This window comes from Echinops telfairi, unplaced genomic scaffold, assembly GCF_000313985.2.
Source record: "Echinops telfairi isolate 266 unplaced genomic scaffold, ASM31398v2 ScPeMD7_7400;HRSCAF=8409, whole genome shotgun sequence".
In the NCBI taxonomy this organism is placed as follows: Eukaryota; Metazoa; Chordata; class Mammalia; order Afrosoricida; family Tenrecidae; genus Echinops; species Echinops telfairi.
This window is the reverse complement of record NW_022111300.1, coordinates 2,466,554-2,480,585: the sequence shown is the minus strand read 5'-3', so window position 1 is coordinate 2,480,585 and position 14,032 is coordinate 2,466,554. Positions and strand designations below refer to the sequence as shown.

Here is a 14,032-nt window from a genome sequence, read left to right as displayed (position 1 = left end):
AGGGACCAGCTGGGAGACACCGACTTGTAGCAGTCTTGCCCAGGGCAGGGGGACCGTACCCCACGAAGGACATGCAGTTGCTTGTTTCTGAGGCCTTGCTCCTGTCGTGTTCCCTCCAGCAGAGTGTCCCAGGAATGTGTGAGGAAAGAGGAAAGTGGTTAGCATGACCATTTTCACCTTTCCTATAGCTCCCGGAAACGTTTCGAACCTTAGTTACGTAGGGCCACTATGAGTCAGAATTGACTCACAGGTCTAGCTTTGTCCGAAGCTGTTGGAACAGGTAAGGAATGGCCAACTGCCTTGGGGCTATCGCTGGAAAAGCAAAAATTCCGATGCTGGCAAGAATGCCACCCATTATCAGAGCAGCTTCATTTTGGCCAGAGCTAGAGGAGTGCTCACCAAACCCAACTGAAGCCACTGCCATTGAGTCAACGTCAACTTTTTGTGATCCAACGGCTCCTTCGGTTTCTGAGACTGAGAAGCTTCATGGGAGCAGAGAGCCTCATCTTCTTCCTTTGGAGCAGCTGGGGGGTTTGAACCGCTGATGTATGGTTAGCAGCCCAACCCTTAACCCACTGTGACAGCAGGTGTCCTGAAAAGCCCCACCCTTCACTTTCTGGCATTGACACTGCCCACGAAGCAGGGTTTCCTACTATCTTTAGTACAGACTTGTCAATAATACCTTCTCTTTTAAGGAATAATGACAGTGGTTATTTGCAGTTGACCCTCCACAATTACGGTTAAAGTCAGTACTTCACTCTTTCTGTTTTCTAAAGCTTCCCCCACTTCTATAAACACAGGTGGCCTACACTAGCATATCTGATCCCGGCTGTGGTGGGAACCTTGATCTCCCTGGTCTTCTCATCACAATTGCTTGGGGAGCTTTTCTTCCTGGAACAAGGTAAAAGCTTAAAGTGTGCCTCTGAGATCTGAGCTTTCCTTGGGACCAGAACTACAAAGGCACGGATTGATGTTTTTAAAGAAACCATAAGCTGGCTTTATGTCACGTTATTCCTTTGTCCTGAACTCCCTTCACCGTGAAAGCCACCTGCAATTGTGGTTGGCAAATTACCTGCCTCTGACATCTGAGAGGGAAAAAGAAAAACGACAAAATCTATTAAAAAAAAAAAAATCACCTGCTGCCTCTCAGAGGCGAGGAAGAAGACCATGTAAGACATCTGTTTTTCTTTCAGAATCCCTTCACAGGAGGAGAGGTGCTATCTTGAGATCAGCGACGATCACCTTTCTAGTGACCTTCCTTCATTTACCCAACCAGACCACTGACCCCACGATGTCATTCTATCAGGAACAGGGAGATAAAGGGAGACTGAAGTCGATGTGGGAAGGAGAGGTGGTTTGGCTTCCAAACATGGCCCTAATCATAAAGCGATGACGCTTGCCTTCTTTGTTCAGAGAGCATGCGTTCATGATTTAAAACGGTGCTCTGGTGGCACCATGGCCCAAGCACTTGGCTGCTAACCACACGGTGAGTGGATCGGAACCCACCGAGCTGCTCTCTGGGAGAAAGATGTAGTTGGCTTCCCTCCAGATCACTGCCTAATGGACTCCAGGGTAATGGGTTCCTAGTAAAATATTTGGGAATTGTATGTCTTGCAAGGCTTTGATGTCACCTCCCAATCAACCACCACCAAGTGCTCCTGGGGAAGATGCTATGTGCAGAAACTGCCGACTTGTGTTGAGATGGCTAACTGCTAAGCCCTGCACTGGCACGGAAACCATCGGTCCCCCATTGCTCACTGGCCCCCGAGTCACTGAAAACGTTTATACTATAGCCTCTAATCCGGGATAATAGAGAGGTGTCTGCTTTTGTAGCCCCCTGGGATCATTCCAGTGCCCCCTGCCTTTCCTGCCCCCTGGGGGGTGGGGTGGGGCAGTATCCCCTACTTTGGGAAACTGGTTTAGAGGCAGTGGGGCTCAGGGACAGAATGCTCTCCTTTCTAGCAGGAGACCTGGACTTGAGTCTCGACAGATGTCCTTCTGTGCAGCCGCCACTGATGTGGCAGCAAAGGCTTTCGTGGTCCCCTGGTGAACAGGTTTCAGTGGGGTTTCCTAACTAACATGCACTCAGTAGAAAGGGATGCTAATCTACTTCCAACCATCAGTCAGTGACAAAAAAGCCTTAGGGATCATATCAGTGTGCAGGCAACAGCCAGTCGGGGTTGCAGTGAGTCGGAGCAACTTGGCAATGCTAACAGCAGCAGCAGTACAACCACAAACCAACGCTGGGTGGCAAGGCCCTCGACCCGGATGCGAGAGTAAGACTGCCATGGGCCACAAGAGGGAGCTCCGAATCTCTCGATTTAAGCAAATGAGAAAGTATTAAAAGCTCTTAGAGTGGAGGTTCCTCTTTGTCTGTTTTTCATGATGACAGCTATTCATGCTTTAAGAAACCACTTAAAACGTGCTTTAGTTTATGCCAGTTTTACGTGGATTTACATCAACATTCGTTTCATTTAATAGGTTGCACTTCCAATAAAATCAAGACAGATTGATTCAGCCGCCATGCGAATTTATCAAGCAAGGCAAATCCATAAGCTATATAAACAATGTATGGCATTAGTACGATCTATGGCACACCGTAGTCTCTCTTAATTGTCCGCTGTGACTGAGTCTGCCACTTAAACTGCCCTAGAATGTCGGAGAGACAACGGATACCGACTACACTTTCGAAGATGCTTTGTCTTCTCTTCTTCGGATGTCAGTTCGGTGAGTTTGTTTTGCTTTTGCACCACAGTAGCTGGGTCTTTAACAATACTATGTAAGTGGGTCCACGGGCTGCAGAAGGGTGAGAAACAGCGATCCGTCAAGACTGGAATGGGGCCGTGGCTCCGATGGGTTACGAAGCCCTGCGCACAGGCTGCACAGGCCCATGTCACCTGGATGGTCCCTGTTTGCGGATGTCCCCGTTAAAAGTGGGTCGGTGTGGGGAGGCGTCTTGAGAAAAGTGTATATATATATATTTTTCCCCCTTCCTTCAGAAACAGAACCAAGCAGTGAAATTGGTTTGGGCTCTTTGAAAAAACATTTTAACAGTTTTATTAGCATTTTATCCACACGTCTTACAATTCAATAATTCAGTCATATCAAGACGAGTTGTACAATTGTCATTATATTCAATTCTAGAACATTTTCTTCTTCCTCGTAGTCATTGTTATTCACGTAATTATTATTTTTCTAATTGTGGCAAAAATATACACAACAGAACATTCTCCAGTTCCACATCTTCTACTTGTATAATTCAGGGTCGTTGATTACATTCCTCAGTGATATACATATTGTCAAGGCAACCAAGTCAAAACACCAAACTCACCGCTATTGAGTGGACTGTGACTCACAGCAACCCTATAGGATAGAGTAAAAATGCCCTTGTGTGTTTTTCTAGATGGTAAATCTTTTTGCTTCAAAAAAGTCATTTTATTGGGGGCTCTTACAGTTCTTATGCCAATCCATATATCAATTATATCAAACACATTTGTACATATGTTGCCATCATCCTTTTCAAAGCAGTTTCTTTCTACTTGAACTCTTGGTATCAGCTCCTCATTTTTTTTCCTTCCTCCCCACCCTCTCTCCCTCATGAACCCTTGATCATTTATAAATTATATTACTTCCATATCTTATACCGACATCTCTCTCTTCACCCACATTTCTGTTGTTCCTTATACGTCATTCATTGTGATTGGTTCCCCCTTTCTCCCCCCACCTTCCCCCTACCTTCATGGTATTGCTGCTCCCATTATTTTTCCTGAGGGGTTTATCTGTCCTGAATTCCCTGTGTCGAGAGCTCTTATCTGTACCAGTGCACATGCTCTGGTCTAGTCAGATTTGTAAGGTAGAAATGGGGCCATGATAGAGGGGCAGAGGAAGCATTAAAAAACTAGAGGAATGTTGTATATTTTGTAGGTGCTATACTGCACCCTGGCTGGGTTGTCCCTTTCTTGTGAGCCTTCTGTGAGGGGATGTCCAATTGTCTACAGATGGGCTTTGGGTCTCCATGCCACTCCTCCCCCTGTCCCCCGCCCCGTTCAAATCGATATGGTTGTTTTTCTGGGTCTTCTGATACCTGATCCCATCAACACCTCATGATCACACAGGCTGGTGTGCTTCTTCCATGTGGGTTTTATTGTTTCCCAGCTAGATGGCCACTTGTTTTTCTTCAAGCCTTTAAGACCCCAGACGCTATATCTTTGATAGCTGGGCACCATCAGCTTTCTTCACTACATTTATTTAGGCACCCATTTTGGCTTCAGGAATTGTGTTGGGAAGGTGAGCATCACAGAATGCTGGGTTATTAGAAGAAAGTGTTCTTGCATTGAAGGAGTACTTGAGTAGAGGCCCAATGTCCATCTGGTAACATATATGGACATAGATCTATGTCCCTATTGTTACATATATATTTACATATGTACATGCCTGGATTTATGCCTCTATGTATGTCTTTTTCCTCCTAGATCTTTCCTCTATTTCCTTTTACTTTCTTCTTCTCCCACTATCATGCTTGACCTTCATTCAGTTTCCAGTAATTCTTCTTGGCTACATTGCACTTGATCAAGTCCCACCAGTCATTCTATGCCCTCCTTGCCATAGATTTTAGGTCACTTGTTGTTCCCTTGTCCCTGGGTTTGTTGGCTCCTCTCTTCCTTTCCCCTGCCTCCCCCTCTCCTGTGTCCCTCTGTAACCGTCAGTCTCATTGTTTCTCCTAGGGACTATTTATCCTGCCTATCTTATATAGTTAGACATGAAAAAACAAAAACAATAACAAAGAAGAAAAGCCTATAAATAGTTCCAGGTCTGTCTGTTGAACGTTATGAATGGTTTCCAACTGAGTCTGATGAGGGGCCAAGCCCTGCCCTAAAGTCTATTTTTGAGATCCCTTGGGGACTTCATTGCTTTGCTCTCCTTGCTTTGTTTCACTCCCTTCATGTCTCACCCAGGTGTGGTGAGGTCAGACTGGGCACAATTCCCGCACCGTCTCCAGTGTTGTCTCTTGTAGCACTACGGGACTCGTGGTGGGGCCGGCCCTATGGTACTCTGTGTGCATTGGCTACTCTGAGCCGTTATATTGTCCTTGGGGCTTGGTGAACCAGCAGGTGCTCCACTCTCTCTTTCTCTCCTGATCCCTCTTGGTTTGCTCCCTTGTGTTCTGAGCAGACTCACCCCTCTTCCAGAGCTGTAGCTTCAGTGCTGTCCTCTGTAGTACATTCATTTAGGGAGGGGGGTCCATGTAGCTGGGATTGGGGCCAGCCCTGCAGACCTCTCTACTGGTTTGCTACTTCATGCTGGTATGTTGCTTTCAAGTCTTGGAGCACCGGGTTGAGGTCTGATCCCTCTCTCCCGATAGATTAGTGGTTCTCAACCTGTGGGTCTTGACCCATTTGGGGGTTGAACGACCCTCTCACAGGGGTCCCCTAATACATCCTGCAGATCAGATATTTACATTACGATTTATAACAGTAACAAACTTACCGTTATGAAGTAGCAATGAAAATAATTTTATGGTTGGGGTCACCACAACATGAGGAACTGAATGAAATGGTAGAGGTGTGAGGAAGGTTGAGAACCACTGCTTTTGATGGTCAAGCTTTATGGGAGGAAAAAGCCCCGACTTTTCCCCACAGAGCAGCAGGACTCTGGCCTTGTGCTTTCCTCCCCTTGCTCTGACTCACAGTGTTTTCCTCTGACTCACAGCGCTACCCTGTCCTATGGGGTGGCTGTGAGTCAGAATCAACTCAATGGCAGTGAGTCAATGACTGAGCACCAAGGGAAAGCTGGTCTAGAGACCAGTTTGTAACTTAACATCAGATGTAAAGGAATGAGATTTGCTCTCAGGCAAATGAAATTAGGATTGAATTTGGAAATCAAAAAGTATTTTTATTTTAGCTAGTAGTAGTTTTGGAATACCATGAAGTCATTAAATCACCCAAACCAAACACCACCATGAGTCAATTTTAACTTAGAGTGACTTTATAGAATAGAGTAGAACTGCCACTGTGGATTTCTGAGGTGGCATTGTGGATTTTTGAGGAGCAGAAAGCCTCTTCTCTGTTTTGTGGAATCCCTGATGGGTTTGAACAGCTGACTCCACAGTTAGCAGCCCAACCGATAACCCACTGTACCACCAGGGAAGGATTTAAGGCCACAAAAGCTATTCTGGAACAGAGGAAATGGAAGGTCTATGAGAAAGCCTAGGGGGCAGAGGGGGAGGTATCCAGTAAAGACGCTGTTTTGCAGAGAGAACAGAGCAGATGTACAGAAACCTCGAGGATCCAAGAGGACCAAGAAGCCCTGAGATGGGGAAGGGCAAGGCATGCTTCAGCAGAGGCTTAAACAAATAGAATTTTTTTCCCCCTCTCACATACATCTGCTAGTAATTACATACTTGTAAAGGGAATCAGCCTGGTTGACAGAGGCCTTGTTTTAATAGGCTCAAAGTCACCTTCTGGTTCATGATCACTGCAGAAACTCAGGCCATTACGTCTCAGTTCCAGGCAAACACAGTAAGAAGCCAGGGAGCTGGATCAGCAACCTTTCCTCAGCCACCAAGAAGTGCCCAACAATCCCACCCACATCTCATAGGCCAGCAACCCCGAAACGACAGTGGAAGCGACAAAAATGTCCCCAAGGAAAACCTGCTCTTTCTGCTCAGAAAAGGGAAGCCCACCAAGATGGAAAACTTTTAGACAATAGTCACCAAACACCAAGGAAAAGCCCACGCCCTCTTCCCCAGGCATGCCAACAAAAGGCCTGGTTGGGGCCCTCGTCTGGCAGTAAGGAGGCCTCTCCCATCCCAGGTTGGTACCAGAAGACAGACTTTCATTCTCTGTGGCATCAAGTGGAGGCCAGAGGGGACCCTGGACTTACACTCCTCTTCACAGGACAGGGGGCACCCCACCTCCACCTGGGCAGGGCGTTGTCTGAGGAGGAAGCTGGGACTCTCACCACCAATAGGGGCACCACGTCCTCTTTCCCCCAGCCCTTCCCTTCCACCCCACACCATTGCTTGGGAGGTTATTAGAATGAGTTATTTTCATAATACTGATCATTAGTAGAAAAAGGTTAAAAAAACCCTTCTGTTTGTTGGTGGAATTTGCATGTCAGTAGAATATTAGCATGGTGATACCAAGGGCTCAAGTAGAAAGAAAATGTTTTGAGAATGATGATGGCAACAAATGTACAAATGTGCTTGGCACAATGGATGGATGTATGGATTGTGATAAGAGCTGTAAGAACCCCCAATAAAATGATTAAAAAGAAAAAGAATATCACTGATGGCAAAGAATGCTTTCAGAACCTGACTAGTTACAGGATCACTGACTCTTCATTATCAATAGAGGAGTGTTCCTTATTTTCCAATAGAGTAAAATCACAATACTATTATTCATTTTGGTCTAATCCATTTTTCATCAAAGGTTTTTGGCCGTGGTAAAGATTTACACTGAAAGCTTGATAGAAAGTCAATTGCAAGAGTAATAGATTGAAATACAAACCCCCGGGCTTTGGCTTTAACATCTGGAGCTAAATAATGTTGCCACAAAAGTGGTGTTTGGGGTTTTCCAACTACCAGCGTTAATTATATCAAAGGTTTTCAATGATTATTTCTTGGTTATATTTGTTCAAGTTCAAGTTGAACAGGATCAGACAATTCCTCTGTGAAGACTTTTACAAGTGGCAGGTTGTTTCATTACAAAACAGTGCCTATAAAGGTAGAAAAGTGAATTTTTAGGTCACATATTTTCAAATCATTCATTTAGAGGGGAGCAATTTCCCATATAATACATAGTCACATTGAAGGAGCCTGATATTCTAACTTGTATTTTCTTTGTGTGTGTGTGTGTCCAGGATTCTTTTTTTAAAAATCGTTTTATTAGGGGCTCATACGACTCTTATCACAAACCATACTAACTTGTATCTTCAGAGCGATCCTTGTCATTGGGTTGTTTAAAAAGATCATATTTTTGCTTTACAACTGAATTAAGAAACCAGACAGAAATGTATGAAGCCCAATTTTCTCCCCTTCTGTAAGATGAAAATAATATTGCATATATGCCACCGATGGCTTTTTAGGATTACAAGAGGTTTAGTGGTTACGAGTTGGGCTGCGATCCATCTGGTTGGCAGTTCAAAACCACCAGCAGCTCTGAGGGAGAAAGACTGGGCTTTCTACTCCCATAAGCAGTTACAGTCTTGGGAACCCACAGGGGTCAGTAGGGTTTCTGAGTCTGTGCAGGAGACTCACCACGCTTGTCAAATAGAAAGTGCTCAAGAGGTTAGTTGTCATCATTACTGTTATGAAAGGAAGCCAGACTGAAGTATTTAAAATCAATGCTAAAGTAGAGACATTCTAATTTGTAATTCACTTAGTGCTTTCTTAATAAAGAGGTCCCTGGGTGGCACAAGTGATCTGTGCTTGCCTACTAACTACAGGTGGTTGGTGCAATGCCATCCAGCAGTGTCATGGCAGAGAGACTTGGCAACAGGTTTCAATGAAGAAAATCTGATGAAGTAGCTTTATATTGTAAGTAATACATGGGGTTGGCATGAGTCAAAAGACTTGATGACAACCAATTGGAAAGAAAAACCGTAATAAGACCAGGAAGAAAGGCCTGGCAAGCTACTTCTCAAAATTAGCCCTTGACAGCGTTATGGTTCCCAACTGAATATTGTCTGAGATAGTGAAGGAAGATGAACCCCCTACAATGGTAGGCTCTACACAGTGGCCACCACAATGGACTTGAACACATACCAACGGTCATTAAGATGTCACTGGACCAGGTGTTTGGTTCACAAGGTCACCCTGAATCAGAGCTGACATGAGGGCGACTAAGAACAATGACCTCTCATGTGAACGTCACAACAGCCCTAAAAGATGAGCATCTCAAATGACTCTTGGGCCCCCTTCACTATCAGCCACGGGAAGATCTGCAGGACGGGGTGGGAAGTACTGGAAAGCAGCAGGGGGGGAAGAAAGCCCTTCTAACTCACTCTGTGTCTGACAGCTTGCTTCACTGCTTCAGACTCCTGGGATCTGGAAGCCCACCCTCCAGTGCCCGGGAGAAGAAAGGGAAAGCCATGACCAACTGTCTCCTGGAAGTCAGCACTGCCAGCTTCCTCACAAGTCAAACTCAGCCGAGTCAGATTGGGGGAGGCCACAGCTCTCACTCTGTTTCGTCTGGGTCACCTAAGATGGGGGGAGGGTGTCTCCAAACTTTACTGGGATAGTTGAATGGGGAGAAAGCCACTTCCCAGTCTCCATGGAGCTGCACAGCCTTTCCAAAATCAGTCCTGTAAGTATAGACTTTGTATTTTTAGAAGAAATTATATTTGATTCAATGCAAGAAGGACACCAGGAGAAGAAGAAAATTAAGTTGACAAGGGTCTCAGATCACGCAAGAGGGAAAAGGAAAATGCAGTAGAACATCACAGAAACTCAGTTTATTAAAAATAATGTCCCCCCACCCCTTTTAAAATAACCAACCAATAGCACAGAAAAACTGAAAAGTGACACTGGAATTCTTAAATCTGCACTATTAAATGTCTGACAAGATTACATAGCATCTACTCTCAGGGTTTAGTTCTCCGTTTGTTGGTTTTCTGCCACTGTAAAAATTACAGGACATAGCATTGAGTTTGATGGTGAAAACAAGCCCATGTCAACGAGTTGATTTCAACTCACAGAGACCTGCCAGAACACAGCAGGACTGCTCTTTAGGGCTTCTGAGACTGGACATCTTTATGGGAGTGGACAGCCTCATCTTTCTCCAGAGGAATAGCTGGTGGGTTTGAACCAACCACCTTGCAGTTACCAGCCCCAATGTCCTGCCCAGAGCATCACCAGGGCTCCTTTTGATGATGAAGGTTGACATCAACAGTTTCCCTTTGCAAAACCTGACATTTTAAGCTTCACCACCCCTGGGCAACTCATAGCACCTTGCTCTTACACTTGTGCTTGCAGCCAAGCCGGGAGTCTACCATCCATCCAGAAAGGGGCCACAGACACAGGTACTTAGGTCTAGATGCCTAGAGCCCAAGATGCGTGGAGACATTCATGACCGTGGTGTTTCCATTTGCTTTCACCCATTTCCAGCTCTTTTCCCACGTAGGCCTTTGGCTAAAGCCCCTCAGATGCAATTCATTTCTAAATGGAGCAACACCTGACATCCTTCCAGGTCAAAATCATCTCCTTCTCTGATCAGGTTGCCAGATTTAGCAAACAAAAACAGAGTACCCAGGTACATTTGAATACCAGGTAAACAAGAGAGTCCTTTGTAGTATAAGTATAACCCACACAACAATTGGGCTATATTCACACTACGACATTGTCACCGTTTATCTAAAATCTTACCTTCCCTGGCATCCTGCTGGGAGTGCTGGTGGTGTAGTGAGTAATTTGTTGGTTCACTAACTGTAAGGTCAGTGGTTCAAAAACACCAGCTGTTCCACAGGAGAAAGATACAGTTTTCTAATCCCATAAAGAATTAGTCTATGCAGCCCACAGGGGCAGTTTTGCCTTGTCCTATAGGCTCAATGGCTGTGAGGTTGTTGTTGTTGTTGTTGTTTTGGCATCCCCTCTTCTATCTGACAATCTATTGTTTGAACTTAGAATGGGCCAAGCTCAGTATCTAGGAGAAATCTTTATGACGTTATACATAAGGTGTCTACAGTGAGGAGCACAGACCCAGAGCTGAAGGAAGATGTGTAACTATGTTGTCTCTTAAATGAAAAAAACACAAAATCCCTGAGAGGTGAGTCGAGAAAAGCTACTGGAGAATCCCTCCCTGCTTTATCCACAAGACCACCCTCTGAGAAGGAGGACCTAGGCCAGGTTGGCAAACTGTGGCTCTGAAGTAAAATTGAAAACAATGAAAGGGCGTTACTCAGATAATGGTGACCTAGTTTGTTTGTGAAAACATATTTACGACTCTTTAATCTTTAAATTGTTGTCAGGGATAGGATCGACTCTTGCATCTCAAAAGTTGGCCGACCCCTGCCTTGGGGGAAGGCGTTAAACTTGCTTTCCCCATTGTGCCTCCTGAACATGCCCCTTAGCAATTTGTGGCACGGATTTGCATTTGTACTTTTAGGGGGGCAATTTCAGCCCCAAAGAGCATGCTGGCGGGTGATGGGGTCATCCTAGAGAGGACGAGAGGAGACACCGGGGGAGGATAGACAGGGCTGCCACAGGGCCGTGAAACGCCAAACCACACAGCGATACGCTCTCGGAACAGGGCAGAGCTCACACTACATTTATGCGTGGAGATAGACATGCACACAGACATGCCCACAAATGATTGCAACTTTCTTGTCACCCATTCTATTCATTCGCTGGCCGATGGGTTAACCAGGCTGAAATATTCTTGATCTGTTACTGCAGAATGTGTTCCTGATCAGAAATGCACTCCACTCTTCCCGCTCTAGAGAGCCGGCAGAGGCAGAGCCGCTGGGGTCCCAGCAGCCACAGCCTGTCCTGAGCCTCCGTCTCCTCACCGTGGGGGCTGCACTTAGCATGGGGCAAGAATGAACTTCCATTGTTGAATCCGGTGATTTTTACTTTCTGTAACAAGTTCCTCCCTCATCCCCAGAGCTCTAGTTAGTTGGATTTTAACTTCAACTTGAGGACCAATTCTTGTTGAAGTCCGCAGAAGCCCTAGACTGAGCGGCAGTTGCTGAAATTCAATGCACCTAGAATTAAAACTGGATAATATGATATTTTGTTACAGGCTCTTCCTTATTTATTCATCATTATTTACCTCGACTCTAGCTAGGTTTATCAGCTACTTTTAGAATGACTTCTTTGTATTGGAGTTATACTGACTTTAATCATAAAGTTAAGTTCGGTTAATTTAAGATGTGCACATTGTTGTACATCACTGCAGGCTGTACTGCTGGGCAGGCTTCAGTGTCAGCTAGTCTGTGCTTTCGGTGCCTAAAACTTACTGATAAAGATTAGTTTCACAGGTGTAACCCAAGTGCAATTTAGAGAAATAGGGAGCTATTGTAGCCACATTATAGTGCAGGGGTTTAAAGTAATGAAAGAAATCTGCCTTCTCTTCTCCTCAAACAACTCATGTCCAATCACTCTTACTCCATCATTCACTTCTGCCTTCGTATTTTCTCCCTCCAAGATCTGATAGTTCAGCTCTTGTGGGAGCGCTACATTCTGGACCCTTACGCATGAAACAAGTCCATGCCTTCTGGGACGCGCAATAGACAGGAGTGTAGTCATGCCACCCAAAGGTGAGAGTTTAAGTTGGTGGGGACCATTTGCTAGGCTGCAAGAGGGTGGGGTCTGGGAAAGACCTCCCACCGGCTAGCTAGTCCCAGGTGGTCTGCAATGTTAGTTTCCTGAGTGGAGAGCGGAGATAGAGCTAAAGAGAGCAGGTGCTGAAGGATTCCTGAGGAGGGGGAAGGAGGCTGGGAAAGAAGCAAGTACAAGCGCCTATGCGTTTGCAAGGCCAATGCGTGCGTGCTCCAGCCGGAGGCCCAGGTGTGCGCCCCGAGGGGCCACGCGCGGGGCTCACTCACCGGTGCTGCTCTGGATGGTCCTCACGGTGGTGGCGGTGCGAGGTGGGGACGCGGACCGCAGGGACACGCACTCATCGTCCTGCGAGCATCCCTTCTCGATGGCCCTCACGTAGCTGTGGCTCCGCATGCGGAAGCAGCCGGGCACGGGCAGGTCCAGCGCTTCCACCGCCTGTGACTCCAGTTCGCTGAACACGGATTCGCACACAGACTCGAACTGGCCGTTCACTTCCATCTCGCTCACCTGCAAGGGCAGACCGTGCACTGTGAAACCTGCGGTTCTCAGCACTCACCCCTTCCTTCAAGTGGCTTCCAACGTCAGCCCCTTAAAAGAAGGCTCTGTCAGATCAGATCACATTGAAATGTCTTTGATTACAAACTTGGGGGCTCCAGGTGGCTCAAATGACTAATAAGCACTTTGCTCCCCACGGGAACATTGGTGTTCCAGTGCACCCAGAGGCACCTCAAAAGACAGGCCTGGCGCCTGTGGAGGGTATTTTCATGCGGACACACATGGGTTGCTATGAGTCAGTCACCGCAGTGAGTTTAGCTAGAATCCACTCTGTGGCAATTTAACTAAAAAAAGTTCTCATAATGAATCTCACCCGGTGGATGAATCCAGGTAATGGATTGCATTCTCCAGGAAAAGCACAGCAAGGAAGGGTGGGAGCTGGCACGCTTGCCACGCCATGCAAATGCCATCCTTCTGTCTAGAAACACCGACAGAGGGCCACTGTTATCTACCTGTGCTCAAAGTTCCACAATATGTCAATGTCACATACAAACATTTCAGAAACTCGTGTTTCTGAGACTGGCAGGGAAGTGCCGACCCAACAGCTTGGCTGGCACAGGACACCAGCCTCACTGTCACGGAGCCTGCAGTGGACACTCAAGTTCTGTGACCAGCAACGGGCTGTGATTCTCTCCTGAGTCTCGCTCCTGGGACACACCTCTCCTGGCTGCCCCTGTCGCCCTGTCCCAGCGACTCTTCTCGAGATGAGCTAGAGGCCACCAGCTATGGCCCAGGCCCTCCTGGGGGCAGCCGGTCTGCCCTTCCTGTGCGGGACAGGTGGTGAGGGTTGGACCCCGAGGTTCCCCGAGGATCAGAAAGCTCCAGGTGGAGTGCGAGGACTTGGCTCCTTTGAGAATATAGTTGGTGGTTTAATTGGGTTGTGGACCAACTTGCAAAAGAAGCAGGAAATGAGAAGGTGAAGGCCATTGGTGCTCAGAACTTGCTGAATTCTACCGCAAGGCAGAGGGCAGCCCGCGTAGCCGCAACCTCACGCACTAACGGCACAGCCAGGCCACTCTGTGTACAGTAGAAGCAGAACAAAATGAATGTATAGACCACGTTCAGCAATTTGTTAATTTTATTTATTTTATTTTTTATTTTAAACATTTTATTAGGGTCTCATACAACTCTTATCACAATCCATACACACATCAATTGTGTAAAGCGCATTTGTACTTCATTCTCAAAACATTTTCTCTC

At 46.3% G+C, this 14,032-nt stretch overlaps 1 protein-coding gene across 2 annotated transcripts in view; it reads right to left on the bottom strand.

Moving 5' to 3' along the window:
* Nucleotides 1–14,032, bottom strand: part of DLGAP1 (DLG associated protein 1) — a 931,603-nt gene that overhangs the window by 175,225 nt on the left and 742,346 nt on the right. For both annotated transcript variants that reach the window (XM_030887282.2, XM_004702880.2), the window contains exon 6: nucleotides 12,544–12,784. In XM_030887282.2, the coding sequence (XP_030743142.1) occupies nucleotides 12,544–12,784 (241 nt within the window). The remainder of the gene's footprint in view (nucleotides 1–12,543; nucleotides 12,785–14,032) is intronic.